Below are 22,802 nucleotides of genomic sequence, written 5' to 3'. Positions count from 1 at the left end.
TGAGGTTCATGGTCTGAAAATTACATTAAAACGACGCATAGTGGGAAGATGGGAGCTGAAATTCATTTGTTGTTGGTGATATCCACAACAAAATAAAAAATAAATCGATTTTTCAACCCAAAATACTCACCAAAATGATTTAGGAGAATAATAAAGTATAGAAGTGCTAAGATGGACATAATGGGTTCAGCCTCATTACAATATCAACCTGACAGGTACTTATATAAGATAAGAAAGGATACTAAAAGATGAACATGAATACTAGGAGGGCTTACAGTCAGGTATGGGCAATTGAGAAATCATTGTCCTATTTAATCAACCTTGGCAGAATGGGTACTTCATGACTGGCATGCTACTTCTCAAAAGTGTTGCGAGTATTCCAATTGGAGAGCAGCAACACACTGGAAACTTTTGCCATAACTTCCTCTAGGACTTTTGAGAACAAATTTTAACAGCCTACTGATGTGTAGCCCATCATTTTCAGGAAGATGCTGTGTTCTGCACACTCTCCTGTAACTAAGGGCAGTTATGGTAAACACTGAATGTCTGAAAGGTTAGAAAAAACATTTATTCTTGAAATATTTCTTTAGGGTAGGAAAAGAAAGCCCGAGTTGGTATCTTTTATATTATATTATCTTTTACTTATCCCATTACTAGAGCACAGGTTCCACTACATACTATCACCCTGATAAGTACATCAGTCAGGCAAAAATCATATTGTTATTTACAGCTTTGTTCTTTACATTTTGAAATCCAGATAAAATATGAAGCAAACAATTTATTTGTTTATAAGCAGTATTACTAAAATTGCACACGTATTTAGCACATGACTGTGAATCTGCTAATAAAAAATACACTTATCAACTGGATTCTGGTAAATAAACTCCCCTAAATATTTTTACATATAAAGAATAAACATAGGTATTCTTTTAAAAAATCAGTTCATTTCCTATTATAAGTGAAGCTCAGTATTTCATTAGAAATAACAGCCAATTACTTCACTATATTCAACATAGTCTGACTAACATGGACCATAATGTTGCTTCTCTAAAGAACTTTAATAACAGAAGATGAGCTTAGGGAGGTGAAACTAGAGAAAAACTTAAAAATTAAATGCATACAATATACATAGCCATTACATCAGTTTTCAAGGATTTCATCTTGAAAGTAAAATTCACAACCTTAATAAACTTAAGGAAGTGTTATCTGGATTCTAGTACCTTTATTCATTGCTGTCAAAAACTCAACAAAAATTGCAATACATAAGATTCATTTGTCAAACATTTCAAATAATGCCTTATATATATCTAACACTAAAATTGACCTATCAGATATACAATTTGATACTTTTATTGCTCATTAACAAACACTGCACTGTTATAATAAAAGGCAACAATGCATCACCATCCCATAATTTTGTATTTAACAGCAGGAATCAAATATGGAATTATGGCTAGTCATTCTGATATGTTGTATAATAGGTGCTTCATCATTCCCTTCATCTTGTGCAATAATTTCAAACTGCACTGATCTGAATTCAGACTCTCACACATTTAACTAGATGGCTCAGGCACCAGCTAAAAACATCATTAAGGGAAATTCAACCTCAATGAAAACAAACATGAAAAAAGGCAGTGCATGCCATCAACTGCAAGGTTGTGAGAGATTTTCTTTTTGTAGATTCTGTACTTTAGCAAACAATATAAACTGGTGATGATATTCACCGTCATATTAAAGGCAAAAATGTTAATGCACTTTTAACTTTCAATACTGAATGCTGATAAAAATTATCTACTATAACTGTACCATCACCAGGGTTTTGGTACAGTGTTTATGGATATCAAAGTAGCTTTATCACGCACATATATATTTTTTATTGTACATGATCGGTTTCCCGCGTCGGCGAGGTAGCGCCAGGAAACAGACGAAGAATGGCCCATCCACTCGTATGCACATATATATACATAAACGCCCATACGTGCACATATACCTATATATATATATGTATGAACATATACATACACAGACATGTACATATGTGCACATGCAAATATTCAAACTTGCTTGCCTTCATCCATTCAAGCTCATACATATATATGTGTACAAACAGCCAATCGCTCACACACACAAACAAATGTAAATACATAAGAGAATGGATCCTATGTGGACAAGTCCTTACCTGCTTTGAAAAAGTAGGTTAATCAAACACACATAACGTGGCATACTTATGGGTTAGTGTTAATGACCCTGAGTCTGCATGGGCCCACACTCAAACTGCATGCTCATAATTCCCTTGGTGCTGCTCCATAAATTGGTAGCTGGCTTATGCTGGGTGGATGTCAATGTACAAACACAGAGGTAAAGAAATGGTGAAAATACGCAACTTTTGGAGATGGGTCAATGCGAGAGTAAAATTCCTCCTGTAATGTACACCTAACAATCACAAATAGTAATCACATACACATATCCATTTCTTTCCCATATCTACCTATGTATATCCTTCTATACCCATAAAACCTGAATACCAGAGCCACCAGGACCTAGCCATTTTGAAAACCTGTTGGCATATGGGATTTGTCCTTCTTACAGGATGAAAACAATGTGCCAAACATGGCTATGGACATTTTGTCCCAGTACTGCAATCGACGAGACAAAATAGTCCAGCTTTGGAAGGCTACACTCTGGATTTGGGCAAGTGTATTATGAGTTTGAAAGGATATACAATGTTGTATGAGATTAAACAAACTTTAAGAGACAGGCTTACACTATTGGAGAATTTGAGCTCTGTACTATACAAACACACAACTACACTCGCATACCTTAAGCTGGGGTGAGTGTAAACATATACAGGAGTAGGGACATGGTTCAAAGTTAAGAGATGTGACAACACAAAAATCTCCCGCGACAAACAAACAATATTTGCACGCAGGTAACAGGTGTCACGCTGATACCGACCGAGAAGGTGCTGCCACCTGGGTACCAGGAAGATCAGAAACAGCACCAAAGTGAGCCAGCACTACAGTGGCTATCATGTTACCTTTCCTGGCCCAGGTTGCTGTCTTTTCTTTCTGCTTCACATACACATGGATCTCTCATCTTGCACAGAACATTTAACACCATGTACCTCACACAACTCTTTATTACTAATATTAAATTTTCCTGTGGAGAGCCACAAAAGCTGAACCTGCTTAATGGCAAAGTATCAGCACACGTAATGAAAGCTCAAATTATGGGGCTTAACGTGGAAAACGGTGATCAAGTCTGAAAAAAAAAATTGGACTATCTCCCCTCAATACACAAATAGGTAAGTACACACATACACACTGGCACCACATAAGCTAGGGTGTATAGGAGTACAGACATGATACATATGTATAACCCTTACAGTGTAAAACTCTCTCCCCAATGCAAACAAACAGTAATCACATAAGGTCCAAAGGAAGGCAACAATGATAATACCAAAATCAAGTTACAGGGAAAGGATAAATGTCTTAAATCTACCAACATAGGAAGAGTGGAGAGCAAGGATCACAACTTTTACATTTCTAGAACAGCCTCATGATATAGATTGTAAACTTCTAAATCTGTAGGGATAGAAAAAATAAATGACATAACATGAAATAAAGTCAAAACTTATTTCAAACAATGTGAAGAAGTATTCATGTTTGTAGAAGGATGGTGGATGAATGGTAAAAAAATGAATCAAGCCAGGGTGAATGCAGAAAGCATACCGAAATTTTGAAAGATCTAATATAGCAGAGAATTTTAGAGAGATGGGGCCCCATTATAATTAAATCAGAACAACAACAGGACATAAAATGAAATATGGTTAAATCTTATTAGAAAACACGAGAAAAAATAGTATTACGGTGTACGGATGAATGTAAGAAAATAAATGAAGACACGGTGAATGTGAACAGCACACAAAAATGCACAAATTTGAAAATGATCAAGGGTTGGGGCTCCACAATCATGAAATTCACCTTTTGGTATAAATAGGTAATTACACACAGACATACCTCACCTGTATTTTCAGCCAAACTGTCTGAATCAATATAGCAATTCACACACAACAGAGCATTCCAAACAATCATTAGGTGCCAAGCAACCATAAATATTCAACAAAAATCATTCCAATACAATCTGAAAATGCTCAGTAATCAGTTCCATGCAACACCACAAGACCCTTCTGAACCAAAATATTCCATAACCAGTCATTACTCCAAAATAAACATAAAAATAAATTACCCCTGTTTTACACTTCAACAACCTACAATTACAACAAATGACATTACTAAAATATAAATTCATTAAAATTACAACTCTCACTCTTATGACATCAAACATTTACTCCTCCATTCTCTGTGGATCATCCTACAAAGACACAAACACATCATACTTGTAGATCTGTGATCCCACCTGATGGAGATGACTGGCTTCATGAATGCAGTAGGAGCCCCACAAAAGTGGATCCCAGAACAGAAAGGAAATACAACATGTGAGTGTGTGTGTAATTAACCACATGTAATTACTTATACTGTATGGGGAGGGAGTTTGTTAGGTGTGCATACTCGACTATTTCCAATTACTCATTTGTATGGTATGGGAAAAGAGTTTTACACGTGTCTGCCATTTCCTATGACAGTGCCGGTAGCAGATGAAGAAATACCCTCATTTATTCACATCCACTCTCTAGCTGTTCTGTTTAATGCACCAAAACCACAGCTCCCTATCAACAACCAGGCCTTTCTTTGGTTTTCCAAGACCGCTTCATGTGCTCTAGTTCAATCCACTGACAGCAAGTCGTCCCCTGTTGACATCGCACACCCACCTTCACCTGGAACTACTCGCTCTCCTCACTTGCTATTCACACACATACCAATGCTTCTCACAAAGCATCCCTACCAACCCTATCAGACATTTTCTTTGCATCCATAAACAGCTCGTACAAGTCCTTACGTATCTCAAAGTATTTCTAATGCACATAGTTCAGAGCAAATGTCTAACCCCCATATCCTCTACCACTCCTGAAACCAAACTGTTTGTCCAAGTTGTATTATAGTCAATGGATAAAAAGGAATATACCCTCCCTGAGAAACTTTTCATTTAAAAGTGGTCAGTTATATCCATGCCACTGATTGTAATGCAGCCTTGAAACTGCAGGAGCCCATAAAAGGGGTCCTGGGATTCTATATGACGATCTTTCTTTCACTTCTGCTCATTCTTTCCCACCTTTACAGGGTAATATCTATGACTGAGCCTTAACAGAAAAATCTTTCCTTACCTCCTTCCTCTGCTCTTTCTTTTGGATTAAGAAGGGAAGGATTTCCAGCCCAACAAATTCATCTTCTATGACAAACAGGAGGTACATGATTAGTATTCTTCCTCCTCCCACATCCCACTGGATAATGCATAAAAACACAAAATAGCACGTAGTTAATTGTACGGCTACAACACTCCTTTCATCGGGCTGCTGCACCTTAGTGGCAGCAGTCTAAGCACGAGCAAGCACGTGATGTACTCTTTCCGAGTGATGAGTTCCTATACGAGCCTACTTTTTGTCCACTGACAATGATAAATCCTTGCCAAAGCTGGCTTCTCACTCATGGTGTAACACTATAGACAATTTTCATAATTACCCCAAAGCCCTTTCTTTAGACATTCAGCAGCTCCAAGGCAAACTCAAAGATGTAAAAGGGACAGGATAGACTCCTTCGAAGCGAGCAGTTCCTCAATGAGATTGTACTCTCCCTACACAACTGATAATGATATGGCCTTCCCAAAGGTAACTTTTCACTTGTAACCTTAAACATCCAGAGCCATGTACCACTTGTCGTACATACATTTCAATTAAATGCTCCACCGACTCAAGGCTGTGATACTTCCTGTTGCAGGGAAAACAGAATCATCTGGAGTGACAAGTTCTTTGATGAGACTGTACTAACAAATGATAAAGCCTTACCAAAGGTCACTTTTCATTTGTGGTCTACCCTCAAGCAGACAAAAGTTGATAACACCTGTACATATTTCATACTTGATCAACGTTTCTCATGTTAGCGAGATGTCACCGGGAATAGACAGAGAAAGGCCACGTCCACTCACATCCATTCTCCAGCTGTTATGTGTAATGCACATATATACATACAATTATATACTGTACAAAATATGCACAATGTATACATACATACAATTCAGTACCTGGCTATAACTCTTAATATTCCACACAAAAGAGAAGGATCTGCCACTTGACCACAAATTTTTTCATAAGTTTTAAAACCTATAGTGATTGATCAATTATCCTGATCAGAGGCATTTAGACACCACACATCTGACCTTGTCTAACACAAACTGTTCATAAGATGAAGAGAAAACATTTTACAGAGTCCATGTATTTGCCATGGTACCAAAGTGTGTTCTATCTAATAATTTTCTATGGTAAGTATCCTTTAGCAAACCAAAGAGTCTATTCTATGATTCGGAGGCTGCTCTTGGCACGATCTCGTATCCTACAGCGAGCGACGACACTCTCCTCCGTCAGTATTATGCTAGAGAGAATGAGTTCTTTCTGTACTACTGTTAGGTTGCCCCACTATGATAAAGCACATTCAAGCTCATGGTTAACTTATGGTGCATCAAAATCATTCCAGTAATTCTTTTCATGCCTTACGGTGTATATTCTACTTTATGTAGCAGGTGACGAGGCAATGTTCGGTGTGTGTGCCAGTAGAAATGCCCCTGTTCACGATACAGTCTTTTATATGAGAATTCTTTTTATAAATTAAGTGGAACTTTGGATAAAATCTAGCAGCATCAAAAGCACTGTAAAAAAGTAACTACTGTATTGCAGATTCCTATTTCATATGAGATAATACATTATATATTATACATTACCTACAAATGTCAGCAATATACATATCAGACAACATGTCTATAAATTATGGTCAGACTAGACTGAATCTTATACTACCAAGAGACAGTACAGTAGCAAGACATCTAGATATATACAACATAGGTTTTGGCAACTGAACATCATATTATCTAGTCTTATAGACAATCCTGAACCATCACAGCAGGATGACAGCACCAGCATTATCAGTTTGGGAGGAACTGCAACGCTGTGCACGGCTGCAACTCCGCGTAACCCGGCTGGATACTAACTCTAAAGTACTGTCTGCAAGGTAATGTGCATAGACACTTGTACACCTCATACACTCTGGGATGTTTCACTGGGGAATCATTACGCTACAAAATGGACTTCGGTGCTCCGCACCGACTTTCGACGACGTACGTTTACACACGGACGCATACGGATAGCTGCTGCAGTATGTGCACGTAGAGGAAGCAAAATATTCCAACTATGTGATGCCCTATGCTATCAACAACAATATGTTTCAAAATATATGGAATTTCTCTGATGTAACATTATATAACATTTACTACCTGTACACGTTAACTATACGAGGAATAGTTCTGTAGGTGCCACGAGTCACGTAATCTGCGTGGAAGACGTGCAGAGGCTCCTCCTCCTGAACTGAGTGAACAAATCCATGACTCGCCTACAGAGGCCCTATATAATTCTCAAGCATCAAACCTACTTGATAGATACTTGATGAATCCCTTTGAACTCTTGAATACACATATTACAAGCTGGCCAATTAGCTGCTGAGCACTTATCAAAATAAATTAGCGGATTTAGGTACTCCATACAGTTTATCCTCTATGACCGTACGTCCTATTATCACGTGTAGCACTCGATACAATTTCTCCTCTACCGTCGTGCATCCTACCGTTTTTTATCGCATCTCATTCTTCTGTCTCGAGAGATAAAAATACACTCTGAAGTACTAAAACTGAGTATCTCAAGAGCAAGAAAAATGCCACTTTATTGTCCTTTATCCTCACTTTTGTAGGCTGATATAACTGGCTCTCCATTATCACCCATAGATTAAACTCTATCTCTCTTATATCTATGGTATATTTGTAGTAATTTTATTGTACCATAAACTTGAGCAAATATCATTTATTGAGAAGTTATAATTCTGATCGTACGAACCAAATATCACCACTGAGAAGCTACGATAGATCGGTTCTCGCACTTTTGACTGAAAATATATACGGAAAATTATGCTTGTACATTAAAGTGTATGAAAAAAGCTCAGTATAGAGGTATACGCTGAGAGGTATTCCGGAGGGATTCTTCTTATGTAAAATCTTCAAAAATAGCATTTCTTGTATATCACTATTAAATCAAAGAATTATAGTAGTATATTTAGACATTTCAAAAAATTTATAACGGAATAAAAATTTCGTCACCCAGAAAAACATGGGAATTTCTGCACGTCAGATACGTATGTACATTTATGAAGCAACGGTTATACTATTTCCGCTCGATGACCACGAGAACGATGTCTTGTGCCGCGCCGCTGAACGACGCGAGTCGCCGGCCATGACGAAGTTATACTCGTGTCGGTACGCCATCTTAACGAAGGTGTCCGTGAGCTAGATGTCCGATTAATTCGGCTAATGATAAGCTGCCTAATGTATCACTTAGCTGATCTACCCACCTGATCTTTATATTACTCCAGTTTTGTTACAAAGTATTTTGTAATGGCCACATCCCACCAGTACTCTACACTGTGGAGGTCCACAACGTTTTTCTTTCATACTAACTTCAAATCATACAGGATTAACACAAATATAAAATGCTAACCTTAAAAACCCTCTACTATCATATAAATTTGGTCTGAATTAATCTTTAAAACAGAACAGTTACGGCGCAGCTATATTCATTAATGTAGTTTCATCGTGGGGTTTCTGTGCAAATTACTGGATTAAAAAATTACTTGCTGTTCCCTTTTTCAAAGAACAGCAAAGTGAGGATATTCAACAAAAAAGAGGTGAAAGGAGTTTCTTGTACTCATTCAAATCAAGACAAACATTCCTATCACATGAATGCATCAAGATTCTATCAATCTGAAAAATCAAAGTGAAGCTCAATGCTTTTGCAGGTTAACATGAAAAATTGTAGCTCAAATTAATATTTACCATGCCATTCCACAGAATGAGAAGGCAGCTTCTTGATTGAGGTATTAGGTAGTCTAGAGCCTTGGCATTAAAGATTAAATAAGCATACTATTAACACACTACAGCCTGCCAATTCTACTCAACTGTGAAATCAAACCCAGCTCACAGAGATCAAGTCTGAATGATACATCTGTACCAAGCTGTCCTTGGGCATTTTCAATATTTCATAACTCTCCAGCAGCAAAGCAGATATACAGGAATAACAGGGATCCTGACAAGGATACAAATTAAGACTAATAAGGAAAACTAGGGTCAGCGAGATGGGCAGGAAGAAGTCGCAGACTTGTTGGTGTTGGATGAGAGGGAGGAGAAACCACTCTGGCATGATTGCAGGCTAGTCATGGAGCCCCTGGAAAAACATATAACTGGAGTTAAAACAATTCTGTTTCCTACTAGTACTACAACTAATAATAATAAATCATTTTCGTACATTTTCGCCAGTGCCCCGGCTCGTTAGCTAGCTCCAAGAAAAGATGACTGCGCCTTAGAGCGAAAAATACTCACGAGGGCCCCATTCTTTATTCCTTCTTTGGGAAACTAAAACTGAAGTAGAGGTTTTCTGGTGGATTTTTCAATAGGCTAATTAGATCTCTGAGTGACATATGGCATCTCTACATATGACTCTACACTGAACAGGTGGCTAAAAAATCTGAAAATGTGCATATGCATTCTCTGCACTTTTCAAATAAAATATGTCAAACTTAAACCTCCATCACCTAAAGCGTTAACACAGTCACTTTGTCTTTTAATCAAATAACTGAAGAAACATCTGACATAATATAACTTCTCTTATTAAGGCTTACAAATTATGCATTAAGAGATATTACCCAATTCAGCAGGGCACATCAGGCTGGTTTAAAAAGTATCTAGAAAAGTTAAACACTTTTTTTCACATCCTTACCTGTAGTCAGCTGACTTGAGTGTCTCATAATAGTACATAATCTTGGATTTATGTGCTGTTATGGAATCAATTATATCAAGTGGGGATGTGTGCTGGGTGGATTCATAGTAACGCCACTGCAGTATATAAGTGCCCATGTGTGATGTCACATGAGAACCCTGAAATCGAGAATAGTAGATAAGAATCACCCCAGCTTTCATATGTACATTAAACTGCTTAATTTCCACTCATTACCTGTCATGATTCTCATTCAAAAATAATGATAATAAAAGCAATCCAACAATAATCCATCTATTTTCAACCAGGATCTTTTATGATGCAATACATTAGAAATACCTGTTTAACCTATTAATTCTTAGACTACTACCTGTATGACACACATTAAAGTGTTTAGAATATTGAGTGCATTATCTAAGAATCTTAAAAAAAAATTTCATTTGCCTCAAACTGTAACTGAAGGTAAGTTTTACAAATACATATATGCAATCCAAGGTAATCATCAGTCTTGCAGGATACCAAGTCCTTAAAAATTTTCTTTCATTCACTGAAGGTTTACCTAGGCTCTGTTGTCTGGTTCTTGCATGAGGTGCAACAATGCACAATTTTTTTTATGTTAGCTAACACAACACAGGCAATTGAATGCCCTTCACAGCCATCTTATCAATGCATTATTTCTAACATTATTATCATTATACTTGATTGCTATTTCGCGTGTCAGTGAAGTAGCACTAGGAAACAGAAAAAGAATGGCCCATCCACTCACATACAGATACAAAAATAACCATACATACACATATACATACATATAAATATACACATGTATATATACACACACATATACATATATACACAAGTACATATTCATACTTTCTGACCTTCATCCATTCCCTGCGCTACACCACCCCATTGGAAACACCATCGCTACCCCCTGCTTCAGTGAGGTAGCACCAGGAACACACACAAAAAAGGCCACGTTCGTTCACACTCAGTCTCTAGCTGTCACGTGTAATGCACTGAAACCACAGCTCCATATCCACATCAAGGCCCTACAGACCTTTCCATGGTTTAGACCAGACATTTCACATGCCCTGGTTCGACCCCGGTACACCATGTCGTTCCAACTCACTCTAGTCCTTGCACGCCCTTCACCCTCCTGTATGTTTAGGCCATTCTCCTTCTTCCCTCCACCTCTGACACATATATTCTCTTTGTCAATCTTTCCTCACTCATTCTCACCATATGTCCAAACCATCTCAACACATCATCATCTGCTCTCTCAACCACACTCTTTTAATTTCCATCTTCTTACATGTATTGTATATACCTCTCACATTTCACTCAACAAACATGCATCTCTCATTGACAGTGGTTAAAGGCATGTAATTTTCTTCTAAGGCCATAGGCACCTTTTTGAGGGGACTATTTGCAAAACCAAGCTCTTCTGCCCACCAGGCAAACAAAAAGGGGCAAGGATACCAAACTTATTACCCAACTATCACTTAAAAATCATATAGAAACATAATGATAATATTCATAATATTAATAATAATTGGGATGTAAGTTTGAATGGAGAAAAACTGGAGAAAATGAAGTGTTTTAGATATCTGGGAGTGGAATTGGCAGAGGATGGAACCATGGAAGTGGAAGTGAATCATAGGGTGGGGGAGCGGGCCAAAGTTCTAGGAGCGTTGAAGAACGTGTGGAAGTCGAGAACGTTATCTCGGAAAGCAAAAATGGGTATGTTTAAAGGAATGGTGGTTCCAACAATGTTATATGGTTGCGAGGCATGGGCTATAGATAGTTGTGCAGAGGAGGGTGGATGTACAGGAAATGAGATGTTTGAGGACAATATGTGGTGCGAGGTGGTTTGATCAAGTAAGTGATAATATGATCAAGTAAGTGATAATAGGGTAAGAGAGATGTGTGGTAATAAAAAGAGCGTGGTTGAGGGAGCAGAAGAGGGTCTTTTGAAATGGTTTGGTCACATGGAGAGAATGAGTGAGGAAAGATTGACCAAGAGGATATATGTGTCAGAGTTGGAGGGAATGAGGAGAAGTGGGAGACCATATTGGAGGTGGAAAGATGGAGTGAAGAAGATTCTGAGTGATTGGGGCCTGAACATGCAGGAGGGTGAAAGGCGTGCAAGGAATAGAGTAAATTGGAATGATGTGGTATATCGGGGTCAAAGTGCTGTCAATGGATGGAACCAGGGCATGTGAAGCGTCTAGGGTAAACCATGGAAAGTTCTGTGGGGCCTGGATGTGGAAAGGGAACTGTGGTTTCAGTGCATTATTACATGACAGCTAGAGACTGAGTGTGAACGAATGTGGCCTTTGTTGTCTTTTCCTAGCGCTACCTCGCGCACATGTGGAGGGGAGGGGGTTGTTATTTCATGTGTGACGGGGTGGCGATGGGAATGAATAAAGGCAGACAGTATGAATTATGCACATGTGTATATATGTCTGTGTGTGTATATGTATGTATACGTTGAGATGTATGGGTATGTATATACGTACATATACACACAGAGACATATACATAATTCATACTGTTTGCCTTTATTCATTCCAGTCACCATCCCGCCACACATGAAATGAAAACCCCCTCCACCCACATGTGTGCGAGTTTTTTTTTTTTTTTCAAACTATTCGCCATTTCCCGCATTAGCGAGGTAGCGTTAAGAACAGAGGACTGGGCCTTAGAGGGAATATTCTCACCTGGCCCCCTTCTCCGTTCCTTGTTTTGGAAAATAACAAAAAAACGAGAGGGGAGGATTTCCAGCCACCCGCTCCCTCCCCTTTTAGTCGCCTTTTACGACACGCAGGGAATACGTGGGAAGTATTCTTAGTCCCCTATCTCCAGGGATAAATGTGTGCGAGGTATAGCTAGAAAAAGACAACAGAGGCCACATCCGTTCACACTCATGTCTGTGTCTACTAATATCTCTATGTCTGTGTATGTATACGTTGAAATGCATGGGTATGTATATGTGCGTGTGTGGCCGTCTATGTACAAAAATGTGTATGTGGGTGGGCTGGACCACTCTTTTGTCTGTTTCCTTGTGCTACCTCGCTAACGTGGGAGACAGCGACTAAGTGTAAAGTATAATAATGACAATAATAATAATAATAATACTATCAATTATAATAAATTGAATATCGAATAATAAGTGTAAGAGAGTAAATGGTTGTATGATTGAGTGCTTTACAGCAAATGAGGAAAAGTTTCAAGCTGTAACAAGTAATCATATTGTTATGAGATCTTATGGTTAGGACATTACACGAGATAAGAGAGCGAAATGATAACTGTGGTGTATGGCTAACCCATGGTGGAAGACAGGATGTGACCACAGTCATTGGCTGCAGGTGATGAATCAGGAAATAAGTCAGAAAGAATGGTAGGTTACCTTCAAGGAGTGCGAAGAAGAAAAACATTAAATGAAAATGTGAGTTGGGCCAAAATTCTTTTTTCAAAGGGGATGGGCTGTCTCAAAGCAATGTTAGTACATATGAAGAATTAGAACTTTTAATTGCTTTCACTGTTTAAGAATGATGACTAAGAATGATGGCAATAGACAAACTGAAGCTAGGAACTGAGCCAAGAAAGGGAAGAGAATAGGAGATGCTGTGAAAACTATGGTGAATGGGAAGAATATGTGCAAAAAAGCTTTAAATATGATGTAGGAATTCTCTCAACTTTGACATAAGGATAAAATACCTTAATTTTTCTACGTTTGGAGAGGAAAAATATTACTCATTTTGCGCAATATTCCATATAATCATTGGTTACATTATAGAGCCTTGATACTATTTTTTTACCATATTGTTGGGATTAAGATAACAGATAAGGACTGAAGATGTAAGAGAGAGGATAATATCTTTAGAAGATGCAAAGAATGGCAATGGATACATCTATCAAGCAGATATATCATGTCATAGTTTGAGGGGCAGAGAGAACACAGAAACTATAAAAGAGATGGATACCTGCAACAGTGAGTTGATCTAATGTAAAACTATTTAAGATAATGCTGCTGGACACATTATTTATGATACTGTGCAACATATGCTTTCTTTGCAAATGGGAAATTTTAGTCTCACTTGGTGATTTAATGAGTGTCAATTATGGTACTGGAAGTGATTCAAAAGAAGCAAAGTTAATGAACTGACAAATCAAAATTTATCGGAATGGCCGCATACGTAAATGCATACCAAACGTAGAAAAATTTCCTTGAAAGAATTGCCACATGAAGATAGGGCAATATACAAGAGCAAAAGAAGCTGCTAAAGCTTTAATTATCACTGGTACCATACAAGATGGTATTTGGTTGTAAAGACAAGACAGGAAAAATATTATTTATAAATTATAAGGAATCAACAAAGGATTTACATAGTTTACAATCATCAAGTGCATGGGCATGACTATCAGGAATATTTTCATTCAGTATTAACAGCATGCTTGATCCTATATTAGCAACACAATGCAATTACATCATATAATGGCTAACATCTGTTTACAAAGCAAATTAATCTTAAATTTAAAACAAAGCTGTGCGATGGACATGTTTCACATGTCAAGAATTGTAAATCTAGTTGCTCATTAGAATTAGTATGTTGTGTTCAAAGCTAGGAGCTACCTTTACACTCCAGTTAGATGTGAACAGATATATAATGAGCAACACTGGGAAAAGTTGCTCTTGAAAACTATTTTGAAGTGAATTATGACGTAAAATGCATAAAATTGTAAAGAAACATAAAAATGAATCAAGAGAATGCAACACCAATTTCCAATAAAATTGTCTATGATGTCCCACTTTATAAATGTATCTCTCATCAGACTGTGCCAATTTTTCCCATTTCTCAGGATTCTGAGTGTATTCAACTCTAAGTGTTGGCCCTGGTTAAGAAAAGTGTCTCCCTAGAATGGGCAATATAACACAACTGAAACATTACAATACAATGAACCATTCAACTGCCAAAGTTATTACACCTAGCACATCATATGCACTGAAACCTTGGCATGGCCTCACCTTTTTAAACAAAACAATGTACCCAGCAATATCAGGAAGGTAGGGCAATGTGCAATGTCTTACCCCCAAAAGGTGATCTGTGGGTAACTGAAGAGGCTTCAAGCAATTTCATAGGCTAATCAGAAATGTGGTGACATGAGCAATCTATATATGCCTCTAGAAAGAATAGGTCTGTTCAGATATGGGGTGAAAAATTAAAATCATACAAGTACAGTGCATCCTCTGAACTTTCATGAAGCATGCACGCAATATCTTCCCATTTGGGTGGTCTAGTAAAAGGCTTGAGGATTTTTCTGTGCAATAATCAGAGTTGTGGGTGACATTTGCCATCCACATCTATAACTAAAGAGCATAAACCTACTGATATGTACTTGAAAAATATACATACATATGTAACAATATAACATTATATATATCATTTTTCTTATTACACTCAATCGTTCTTTCCCGCGTCAATGAAGCAGCGCTAGGAAACTGACGAAGAATGGTCCATCCACTCTTATACACGCGTGTATATATGAATGCCCATACACGGACATATCAACATATAAATACACATACACAGACATATACATATATACACATGTACATATTCATACTTGCTTGCCTTCATCCAGTCCTGTTGCTACCCCACCACATCACTGCTCCGTGATGATAGTTATGAAGGTGAAATCGCAATTCAGTAGGAGTTCAGACAATTTCATTTAACACGTACATGTCTATATATGTATATGTCTGAGTATGTGTATGTATGTATATGTGCAGGTATGGGCATTTATGTATATATATATGTGTACAAGAGTGGATGGGCCATTCTTTCCCCGTTTCTTGGCGGCAACTCGCTGACGTGGGAAACGGCGATGAAGTATAATGAATGTATAAATAATAAATTAATATTGTTTTTCTATACATGCTGCACAACATGATTCATGGAAACAATCCACCTCGTCAGCTGCCAACAGTATGAAGCGTCGGGGGTAAACCATCGCAATGGCTGTGGGGCCTAGGGAACTATGGTTTCAGTGCACTACACATGACACCAAGAGAATGGATGTGAGGAGATGTGGCCTTTCTTCGTATGTTCCCGGTGCTACCTTCCTAATGCAGGAAATGACGATCGACTACGAAAAAAATTGTTTACATGTTCTCGGCACTTCCCATTAGAATGTCCAAATATGGCAAGAGCACTTAAAGAGTTTAAGCTATTTATAACAAAATCCAAATTGATGTTCAAGTAACTTTGGCCTAAGCTGCATACTTCTCATGTGCTCTTTTGTCACAAAACTTGTATAACTAAATAGGAATAACAAAATTAATGCATAAAGATCTACATTCACTTCTCATAATGCTGTGGTTTGATGCCAGAAAGGGCTGAAAGATCTTACTCACTATTGAGAGCCATGTACTAGTTACCAGGGTGGACGTAATTTAGTAAGTTGTGAGAAAGATTGTAAACAGATGTTAGTTTTAATCTGATGTGACAAACTGGGTAAGAGTCTTAATTTTATATCTATGTAGAGAAATGGTAAACATTTCATTGTGATAACCATGAAATACTATCCTCTAACCAGCATAAACACACAAGTAGTCAAAACAATGGTAGAAAATACATTTGCTAAAAATATTCTAAAAATAATAGGAAATGTAGCCTGACTCCTCTACTATGTAAACTCAAATATGAATAAAGCATTCAAGAGATGAGAGTAAAGATGGAGTTGGGGCATTTCTTTGAATTCCAGCTTTGCTTCCTGTCTCATTTGGTGTGTATTACAGCCATTTTTGTATTACGAGATGAAAAATTGGTAAGATGCAGAGAAATACTTCAATTTCCTCTTCCAATGTCATTTCCATAACAAGCAATCTTGAATACAACTACAAAAAATCTTGGCAAGGATGGGATGTAAGATCTGACCTGTATGCTCTCTCCTTCACGATACACTGGCTGCTGGTCCATACGGCAGGTTTCGTGCCCATCTCTCTCATGATACTTGGAGAAGGGGAAGGGAAAATGCAAAACAAGGGAAATACGATGAAGGAAGACACAAACATGGATACAGTCAAAATTTATGTTGGCAAGCAAAGACATTTACATGAAAAAGAAATCTGAAAAAGCTAGAAGACGAGCAAGCCCATATCCAAGTGCCTATTTGGAAGGCTACCCTTAACAAGGACTACATCAGCACCTTAATACAGAATTCGGTTAACCAACCACTGTACCTCGTTTGTAATTCTTTTTGGACAAAAATTCTTTAGCTATGATGTGTGACTAAATTCATAAATGAAAAATTACATCATGTTTCAAAGGATTATACTTTTAAGGAAACTGACTAAATACATGCAGCCTTAGTGTATCCACTTAGATTTGTGATTAAAACTGATACTAATGCTCTTTGCTAACTTTATTATATAAAGAAATTTTTTTCTATACAAACACATAGTACTAAAGTGACCATAAGTCACTTGTAGTAGCCCTTCGATTATAATAATATTAATCTGTCTCAAAACACAATACACATCAAGCTAAAATATTGGATGGTACTGCTGCTATTAAAAATCTAGCTTTCCTTTTGCAGAAAATGACTTTCAACTTTCATCAATCTTTTTCAATAACTTTAATACCTGTGTCTTTCCCATTTGCACTGTAAACAATGCTACCTTCCAGGTGTTTGGGTAGATGACATACCTGATGCAATGGTGATGATCCAGAATGAAGCCAATAATGACATGTTTGCAAAATAAATATGGAGCTTTTAATTTCTCTCATCAAAAAAAGATAATGAACCTACTCCAGGGTTCTATGTTTACATTGTAAAAATATTATAACTTGTGAAGTCTTTTGAAACAACTGGACATTTCATTCGAAGTAATAAAGAGAGGTCTGACAGGTCAAAGAAAACCATTTTTTCACTAGCAAAAGCCATTGTAACTTCTTTGTGAGCTCTGAGGTATCTTTTACGAAAAGATAACTATGCTTTTTTTTTTTCCCCTATGAAAATACAATTAACTGAAAGTGTTATGTAAATCAGAAAAGGATAATACAAATTTTAAGAAAAATTTCTAATAATTATGCACCAATTAATATTCTGGAGTTCAGTCTGGTATATTCTTGGTAATATACTTTAAAAAATGCTGGAAATATCTATATTATAGGCAATTTCTTCATATCATAATAATATCAAAAGTGTTTGTTTTATAGGCTGCTGACATGAGGTTAACTGAATTCTGTAAGATTACATACCACAGTAGTTATTAGAGCTAAAGAAAGCGACCCACCCTCAAACGAACAGTAACGATGATGCTGTGCAATTCAAACTGGTGTTATGGTTGTCTACCTGAGAGTTTTAACACCTTTACCTACAAGCATATCAAAAAGTTTCCAAGTGGGAGGGTCTTGGTTTAGGCTTGGCAAAGCAAAGCTATCTGCAACAAGTTAGAAAGTATACAGAAAATCTGAGGTCTTAAAAAATCCTTAGGTTATATACATTCACAGCTTTAGGGTAAAAAACACTACTGTCTCTACCATCACCAACCCCACAAATGCAAGTTACAAATTTGTGATTCCAATATGTTTAGAGAAAATTGGAAAATGATAAACTATTCTACCAAAATACACAAACTAGAAAAGTCTGGAGTGACAGTTGAGAATTCATTTAAGAAGAATTTCTATGATGGACCTACAAAGCTCTAACATTTATGAACAATTACGAAAACTGATACAGGAACAGGCATATTCTACTTATGATACCAATAAGATTTCAAACTTTCATTGGGAATCTACATGTACAATTAAAGCTTGTACCGTTCTCCTCCAAAGATTTTGTTTACGAGCATTTACGAGGAATACTTATGAACTCTTCAGTTCAAGTACCATATGGTCTATACTTACCATGCAAATCATAACTCCTCATATCTGTAAATTCATTTTCTAACTCAGAAATCTAGTACAAAGGTTGGCTGTGCAGTATTCTCTACAAAAATAGATAAACCAAACAAGTACCAAGCCCTTCAGACTTCAACTACAGATCTCCTAGCCTCACCAACCTGTATGCTTTCTCCATCGTGGCAGATGAGCTGAGGTTCAACGCGAAAGTATTCGTGACCTTCCCGCCAAGTCTTCTCAATTATTGAACGGTGCTGTTCATCACTACCCATTACAGCATCAATAACACCCATTGCTCCTAAAAGAAAGATTTTGTGCATTATTTTCTTACTTGTTAATGGCAGGGTGAAATGTGCTACGTCCGTCAAAATTACAAATCAGACAAGCGCGAAAGAACCAAAATTCCAGCAAGAATACATTTTATCAGTCTTCACGTTATGAAAATATGGTTGACAATTTCTATCTACCTACTCCTATTCAGAGTAGATGGTGCTTACTGAAAATTCCCAAAACATTTCAATTAACAAAAGTATCTATTCATTCTTGAAATGTTTTGAGAAAAATTTTTGGGCAGGTCTGAATATCACATACATGAAGTACTGTAGCAGTCATGTAGATAATACGAGAATTAAATATATACCAGTAAAGACTAGAAGTGGTCTTAGCAATTATTCACAAGTGGAAATAAAAGATCCAGGTTGCAAGAAATGACAGAAATTTTGACATTCGACGTATGACATTCTAGGACAGGGTTGGCAAACCTTTTTGAGAGCATGTGCTCAAATTGTGGATCTAATTTATGGAAAAAACCTATAGCATGTTCACAGCAATCCTGAGCAGCAAAATATTGATACTAACAATAATTATATATATTGTGATTATCATTATTGTACTTATACATACATGATAAATATACATGGATAATAAATAAGTACATATTCATACTTGCTTGCCTTCGTCTATCACCTGAATCAGCGAGGTAGCGCTAGGAAAACAGACAAAAAATCCCACATTCGTTCACACCCGGTCTCTACCTGTTATGCGTAATGCGTCGAAACCAAAACTTCATATCCACATCCAGGCCCCACAGACCTTGGGACAGCAGTGAATGGTAAGTACCAAAAAAGTTTTCTCACATGCCACCTCAGGTGCACATGCCACAGATCTGCCATACGTTGTACAAATGTAATAACCATTACCATAAGAAAAGATCAGCCTCATAATTCTAGATGATCCACCTTAACCCAATGAGTCATGCTTACCAGCATTCCTCTAATACACACAATAAATATGGAGTTATGACAGTATTCTAGAATGGCTCATGTTAAACCATACAATTCTAACAATCCATCACACTTATTCTGATAATCTGTGACTGTGATCTACCGCTTGTAATTCAAATATTAATTGTATTCACAGATAACTGATATAAGCAAGAGAATCTGAATATACTTCTTAGTGATAAACAAAAATTGCCTTTTCCACAATACTTTTCTCATTCTGCCTCATTTGTGAAAAAATTTGGTACACATCCCTCTCCACCTCACATATACATAACTGATATGTACATATTCTTTAGCGTATTCAACAAATACTATATCTAAATCTTAGTTAATTCACAACAACGGGAAGCTCTTACCAGATGGAGATTGTGGCTCTGGTCGATGCGTTATGGGAACTTTGGTACGTAGAACAGAGAATGACACGTCGTTCTTCATCACGTCAAAGTCCCAACAGATGACAGAGCCAGGATCTTCTATCAGCAGTATCACTTCATGCACCTATGAAAATAAAAAATTATGGTGTAAATGAACAAAAAAGAAAGAGTAACTTCAAGTCCACTAGAAAAATGGACTGATAACATAGAGAAATCGAGATACACAAGCTTTATACGAAAGTAATGGGCATCACTATCCAATTCGGACAGCCATAGCAGGAAACATGCTCCGAAAAGAAAAAGCTGTGGTTTAACAGATGATGCCACAGAGTTGAGGAAAATATTAACATTTTACTGAAAAGGTATAGGTGGCATATGAAGAACACAGTATATCTGCATAAATGACTGTTACTTGGAGATACGGCTACAACCCATTACGAAGGAACTACTGTTCGACCAACACACGAAGGACATTACTCTATGAAGGATGGTGCATTTTCTAGATGTTGACTAAAACAATATCAGGCCAACATTTGTTATCTCTACCATACCACATCTGATCACAGTATAGCAGGATAAGGTGTATTGGAAGTATACACTGTGTTCCACCATCACAATCTAAGAGGCATTTGGATTTTGCCGCGTGCTCTTTCGAGATGTAAGCGATATAAGGCATCTGCAAATGCCTCAATAACATAACCATTTGTTCCTTTAAAAGCACTCTCGATCATTGTAAATGTTCATGAGGCAGACGTACTTCACACTGTGAGGTTTAAACAGTATGCTGGACAAAGGCTGTCTCAAGGTGGGTTATGTCATAAACTGGAAGAGTAATTAAGACAGCAACAGCATTGATTCAAATTGTCTCCTTTACAAACCTTTTTCACGCAGCCATTAATCATACTTTACATAAAACGACTTCCATTAAATATCTTATCGAATTGACATGGTGAGTGGGGTAACGGCTGGGAGTATCTTGTGCATGTGCTCAGGTTAGGAAACTCTAAACAATATTTCACAGGCAATGAACTTTCAATTATCATTATACAACTGAATTCAACCACTATTAGTAATCAAATAAATTCATCTGAAACAATTTAACTGGTTGAGACATTCTCTTGTAGAAAAGTGATGACAACATACCTGACCACGACCTAAGGAGACGGAGTGGTACATGGACTGGTCCGATAATGGAATGTGTTGCCTGGTTCCATCCACCTCTTCTCCAGGCTGGTACATGCTCTTTGGAACTAACCCACCTTCATGAACCACAGTCTGCAAAACACAAGCATATTTGCTACTTTGTTGACAAAAGTGCATAAAGGAACTTTACTAATCAAATTATTACATATCTGTGCATGTTTACACTTCATACTACTTTTAATAAAGACCACGTAGTATATCATGTTTTATCGTCAAGAAGAAAATCAATAAGCCTATGAACACACCGTTACATATCTTAATCAGGATTAGGCATAATAACACTTTACATGTTATAATAAGCATTCCGACAACAGCAGAAAAGTGAAAGATGGGAGTGATGTCTACCATCTGAAAGAAATGGAAAGGGAACATGGAAGGCCAGCAGGAGGCAACAAAATATATATAGCACAACCTATACCTGGAATAAACTGAGAGTTAAACAAGCAAATGCCATAAGTACTGAGAAATATACTGCTTGACAGAGGAGAGGGATTAGGAAATGGAAGATGATCGGAAGAAAAAAAATACCTCCCGATACATTCAAATAAATAACTGAAAACATGTAATTACACACAAAAAGAGTGTTAGTAAAGCTGATCACAAGGAAGACTAAGTAAAAGCAAAGAATAAAATAAAAAACAACCAATGGGGTACACAAAAAGATACAGGTGAAATAACGAAAAACACTAATAAAAGGACATCAGGAATATCAAATCAAACATCTTATATTTATGCTTATGGATTAGTATTTCAAGGCAGAGAATTGAGGTCTGGGTACTGTATATGACAATAAAAGCAGAAACAGCTTACCAACGAGAGACAAAAGAATGAAAATACAAAAGTTTCCAAATAAAAACCCAGTGGGTTTTCTTGAGGCTGTTTGCAATACTGGAAGAGATCAGAAACTTAGAGCTTAGTGAGATTACAGTAAAAAGGTTAGCAGTGAACTTGATGAAAAATACCATTAAACATCATACAATGGTGCAAAGAAAGTCAGTCATGGACTTGAAGCAAAGCATTTGTAAAGACTATCTTAAACATATCTATGGTG

At 37.1% G+C, this 22,802-nt stretch overlaps 1 protein-coding gene across 4 annotated transcripts in view; it reads right to left on the bottom strand.

Moving 5' to 3' along the window:
* Positions 1-611: 611 nt before the first annotated feature.
* Positions 612-22,802, bottom strand: part of retm (real-time) — a 118,785-nt gene continuing 96,594 nt past the window's right edge. For 2 of the 4 annotated variants that reach the window (XM_071691790.1, XM_071691792.1), the window contains 6 exons: positions 21,692-21,823; positions 20,531-20,672; positions 19,053-19,189; positions 16,924-16,998; positions 9,986-10,143; positions 612-9,433 (listed from right to left, as the gene is read on the bottom strand). In XM_071691790.1, coding sequence (XP_071547891.1) covers positions 9,337-9,433; positions 9,986-10,143; positions 16,924-16,998; positions 19,053-19,189; positions 20,531-20,672; positions 21,692-21,823 — 741 coding nt within the window. In that variant the 3' untranslated portion in view covers positions 612-9,336. The remainder of the gene's footprint in view (positions 9,434-9,985; positions 10,144-16,923; positions 16,999-19,052; positions 19,190-20,530; positions 20,673-21,691; positions 21,824-22,802) is intronic. The other 2 variants (XM_071691791.1, XM_071691793.1) reach the window with 1 other exon arrangement.

Source organism: Panulirus ornatus, chromosome 51, assembly GCF_036320965.1.
Source record: "Panulirus ornatus isolate Po-2019 chromosome 51, ASM3632096v1, whole genome shotgun sequence".
Lineage (NCBI taxonomy): Eukaryota > Metazoa > Arthropoda > Malacostraca > Decapoda > Palinuridae > Panulirus > Panulirus ornatus.
Note: the sequence above shows the minus strand (reverse complement) of the source record. Positions and strands in the feature narration are given on the sequence as shown.